Source organism: Lolium perenne, chromosome 7 (genome assembly GCF_019359855.2).
Source record: "Lolium perenne isolate Kyuss_39 chromosome 7, Kyuss_2.0, whole genome shotgun sequence".
Classification (NCBI taxonomy): Eukaryota; Viridiplantae; Streptophyta; class Magnoliopsida; order Poales; family Poaceae; genus Lolium; species Lolium perenne.
Genome location: NC_067250.2, coordinates 123561600 through 123566301, shown reverse-complemented (window position 1 = coordinate 123566301; position 4702 = coordinate 123561600). Strand labels below are relative to the sequence as shown.

The 4702-nt window shown below is 43.8% G+C and overlaps 1 protein-coding gene across 1 annotated transcript; it reads left to right on the top strand.

The window, feature by feature from the left end:
• Positions 1 to 2872: 2872 nt before the first annotated feature.
• On the top strand, positions 2873 to 3959 carry LOC127318463 (transcription factor HEC2). Its single transcript, XM_051348949.2, has one exon. It carries the CDS (start codon positions 2976 to 2978, stop codon positions 3648 to 3650), a length of 675 nt encoding a protein of 224 aa, XP_051204909.1. The 5' UTR covers positions 2873 to 2975; the 3' UTR covers positions 3651 to 3959.
• The last annotated feature ends 743 nt before the right edge of the window (positions 3960 to 4702 follow it).

Sequence of the window (4702 nt, the reverse complement as noted above, 5' to 3'; positions counted from 1 at the left end):
GCTTCAAGAAAATAATATCTTGTTAGATGGCTTATCTTGAACTTAAACTTCATTTCTTCTTTATTCATCTTGTTAATGTCTTGAAGATACACTTGAGAGCTCACTCAATCTTCTTCTTTAAGACATACTTGCCATAGACTCAGCTTCTCTTATGACTAATATTTGGATCACTTCTTGAATAAGATCTTGTTTAACACTTGATATTCTTCACTTTCTTATTCTTTCATTCTGGAAGCCAACATATGTTCGAAGAAATAACTATGGAAAAAATCCTACATACTACTATAAAACTCAATGAAACCATTAGTTCATAGGGATTATCATTAATTATCAAAATCACATATGGGGCTCCATGCACTTGCAATCGGGTTGGATGATTTAAACCGCTGTGTGAAGAAATGTTGATTGCACAGCACTATGGATGTAGAGACACCCACATTTCCAGTAATAAAATGTGTATTTATTGGCGCACCAATTATCATGTCTATTTTGTGATCGCTCACACTAGTTTGCTCGTGATGCCCTTCCGTGGACCCATTCTATTATTTTGTTAATTTCCGCACACACTCACTTCTCATAGAAGAATCATGGTATTACTGACAAATTTTGCTATTTTGTCTGAATCTCAAAGACAAAATGATGAGCAATGTATTTGATAACACCATCTCACGCGGGCACCTTTAGGGTCACCTAGGGTCGAGAACCTAGGGAACTATGGGAAATGGGTCCTACAAGATCCGGTGCGCTGACCTGTCCGGGCATCACCAAAGACGTACCATATATATAAAGTTCATTGACCCAATGACCATCATGGGAGGTTCAAGTTGGGATGTCTTCCATTGGCCCAAATTACTCTCATGATTTTTTTTGCTCTGACTTTTAATTACACATATTTGTTGGGAATCGGAGGCTGATGATAGCTAGTTACGCTATTGTATACTTGTGTTATGGACGCCGTATTTGGGCCGTACAGTCCAAGGCGTTTACATGCGAAGAGTGCCCACAATGGGTACACCAAAGCCCCTCAGTGCACACCCCTGGTTCTAAAAGAAGCCTTGTGGGACTTGGAAACTGTGGTTTTCGTGAAAAAAATGAAGAGGGGGTGTCCAACAATGTTAGTAAGGTAAACGACGTGCTTGACGAATGCATTTCTTGGCGTAAGGCATAATGTTTTTAGTAACCGGAATTTTCCTCGAATCATGGACAAGTGGGGCCTAGTCACATTGAGGGGTGCGACCCCTGACACACAATGAGACAAACATGACAACTAACGCATCGTGGGTCATTCCCAAATGAGCACCACAACTTCTGACGAATTCCTTTCAATGAGACCGGAGGAAATTTCATCTGAATCCAGTGCTCAAAATAATCACCTCAAGGAGATTTTAGTCTAGCCGTAGGAAGAGCTATTGCTTCATATGAGATACACGTGACAAATAATGCATGGGGCACCTTTAGTAAAACTAGGGCCTTTCATAGAAGAAACCAATTTTCTTCATGGGAAAGAACATGTAAGTGAAAACAGTTTTATTCTAGAAAAGCCTCAACTCCCCTATGCGGAAACGAAAAGTAAGGGTAGACATATCTTATCTAGTCCATGTACTTGGTCTAAGAAAGAGTTTTGTCTTGGTCCATGAGGGATAAGCACTAATGCTTTGTTAGCTTTCTTCTCCTAAATGGATTTCTTGTCTTATGGTTTGCATTTGATCTCACGCTTTGACATTTATTTTACTCTTTCTCTTTTCTTATATTCAATTAGGTACTTGAATCAATGCCCAATAGACAAGTAAAACCCCCAATGATTAGCCTGTAGGGATCATAAGGCCTATCTCATTTATTGTCCTCTCATGTTCCTTTTTTTTATCTTTTCTCTCATGCATGTGAAACTATTGATGTTTGCAGTAATTAATTAGGAGAAGTTATGGATATTTTCGTCTTATAATCCCTAACGGAGGGAGTATATGATATGGAGTTCAACTCGTATGCTAATAAGATACCTACTCAGATGGGTGTAGACACTGCCATACCACGTGCACATGAAGAGGACTCAAGACCCTGCAAGAGGATCAAGCAATCTATAAGCTGTACACAATAGACATCCATAACAATCTAGATCACATTGCCTATTTCCATCCACAATACATGTCGAGTTTCCCATATCATTTCTCGGTTCCATTAATGTAGCCGCGATTATATTCTTTTCTCGATATCGATACAAAGAAAACCATGAGTAGGGATATCGTACTCTTGAGAGACAACGATATAATTATCCTCGACTCACTATTAGTGTTGTTATGTCAAATAAGGTGGAAGTGTTGGTACCATGGAAAAAAGTTGAAATGATTATCTTTCTTTGAATTTTGCATCGACTAATGTTAGCAAATCCAACTAGTAATAAAACATCACATATATATGGCACAAGCCCCCAAGAAGAAACCACCATCACCTTATAACAATGTAATTTATATGGAACATATCTTCTGATATCTAGTCCAAATGAAACTGTGCTAACACTCTCCCACAGAGAAACTGAGCAAATAGTCAGCATTAATTCTCTGAATGTATTATAGTAAGATGCATTTTCATTCAAAGTGAAAGATACATCCCCTGTTTTATGAAACATTATCTTGAAACGTCACTCTCTTGAAAACAAAAGAAAGGGAGTGTTTATCAGAACATGGCACTCGGTAGAGCCGACCCAAAAGAGTGCACCAAAGCAGAAGTGCCCGCCCCCCAAAAGAAAAAAAGGAAGAAAACCCAACGGATGATGCCCAGTCAAATCTGAAGAAGCCTGCACCCTAGAGGCCTAGACCATGCCCATCCCCTATAAATAGCGTCTTCCACCAACAACTCAAACTAAGCACCACAGCCGTTTTACACCTGTGCTGATCTAGCAGCTGCTAGCTTCCTCGCCCCTCTTTCCTTCTCAGGCTTCAGCAAGTCCTTGGGAAGATCTCATCCAGATCGAACCTCGGATGGACTTCGACATGCTGAATTCGAACCCGGAGGCGCAGCTGGAGCTGATGAACGCAATGCTGCAGCTGGAGCAGCTAACCGCGCTCCCCGACCACGCCATGGCGGTGCCCGCAACTCCCCCTTCATCCTGCATGCAAGCCCCTCGCCATCAGCACTTCTCCTCCGCGCCTCCCATGCCGGGCACCAACGGCGGCGGGGGGACCTACCACGACCCGTATCCACAGCTGCCGGCATCTGCCGCCTGCTACGACGGGAGCCACTGCCGCTCGGAGGAGTACACAGCCACGTCGGAGCCTCCTGCCAGAGGCGGCGGCGACAGCAACGGTCCGGCGGCGATGCGGGAGATGATCTTCCGCATCGCGGCGCTGCAGCCGGTGAACATCGACCCGGACACGGTGCGCCCACCGAAGCGCCGCAACGTGCGCATCTCGACGGACCCGCAGAGCGTGGCGGCGAGGATGCGGCGGGAGCGCATCAGCGAGCGCATCCGCATCCTGCAGCGGCTCGTCCCGGGCGGCACCAAGATGGACACCGCCTCCATGCTCGACGAGGCCATCCACTACGTCAAGTTCCTCAAGACGCAGGTGCAGTCGCTGGAGCGCGCCGCCGCCGCCAACGGCCAGCGCGGCGCGTCTCCCAGCTACCAGGGCCTGAACGGGCACGGGCCATGGTAAGACGACGATATTACGTCCGCCGCCCGCCCGCGCGTGCTTACGGTCCGACATGCATGGCCGTGTAACTTGGCATTGATCACCGTTGGGCCTGGAGCATATGCATGCACTTGTACGGCGGCGACGAATGCGCGTGCGTGTTGGTGCGTAGCGTTTGTACGGTCATGTGTGTAAATTAAGATGTACTAGGTGTCCTTCTAGCTACTTACCACTACCTAGTGTTACTGCGCATGTTTTTTGATTGTACTCGATCTATCGCATCTCATGAACCGCGCATATATATGCATGTAGTGGAGTATCTCGAATTCTCGACCAGACTTGTAATCCGTTCTTTGTTCTTCTTATGAATACATGCATGCACCTACATATCTTATTGGAATACTCTACATGAGTATTGTACCATTTTGGTCCCATGCAACGTCATATCGATATATTTACCTGCCCCCCGGCATTACCATGTTGTGGTACTGGAATTTTCAAAACCTAGGTAGGAGCATTTTATAGAGTTATATACATATACGTGATCCTTACTTTCTCAAACCTAGTACACATCTCAAGAAGTGGAAAAATATGTTAAATCATATATAATTATCCTAATGGATTTTTGGTAAATATATTTATCATCTTAGATTTTTGCAAGAATCATATCTTGTTTCATGTTGAGTGCCATAAACTTGTGGTTTTGGAGATGTAAAACAATCTACAAAATTTTGTATCGTGTCAACGTGATTTGTTTTGGTCACAACACACAACAATCTAGCAACCATCCGATCTTGGAGAGTGCGATGTGATGGCAACTTTGTTTTTCTATTGCCACGTGTCAAAATGTCAATGGTTCATGCCAGAAATCGCCGCGCATGATGTGGGTCCATCTACAAAGAAACTCAAGGACCATATTAAATATCCAAAACAAACCCATTTTAGAGCACCGGAGGAAGATGTTTGCAAATGGTAAACTTTTTTTTGTATAACATGGACATGTTTACAATCTCAGAAGATAGGGTTTGAGCATTTTGTAAAATTAAAATATGTTATTGTGATAAGTTCTTTTGAGG

Bases quoted from the DNA above. Each gene is read 5' to 3' on its own strand.
- LOC127318463 (XM_051348949.2), top strand. From the start codon at position 2,976: ATGGACTTCGACATGCTGAATTCGAACCCGGAGGCGCAGCTGGAGCTG.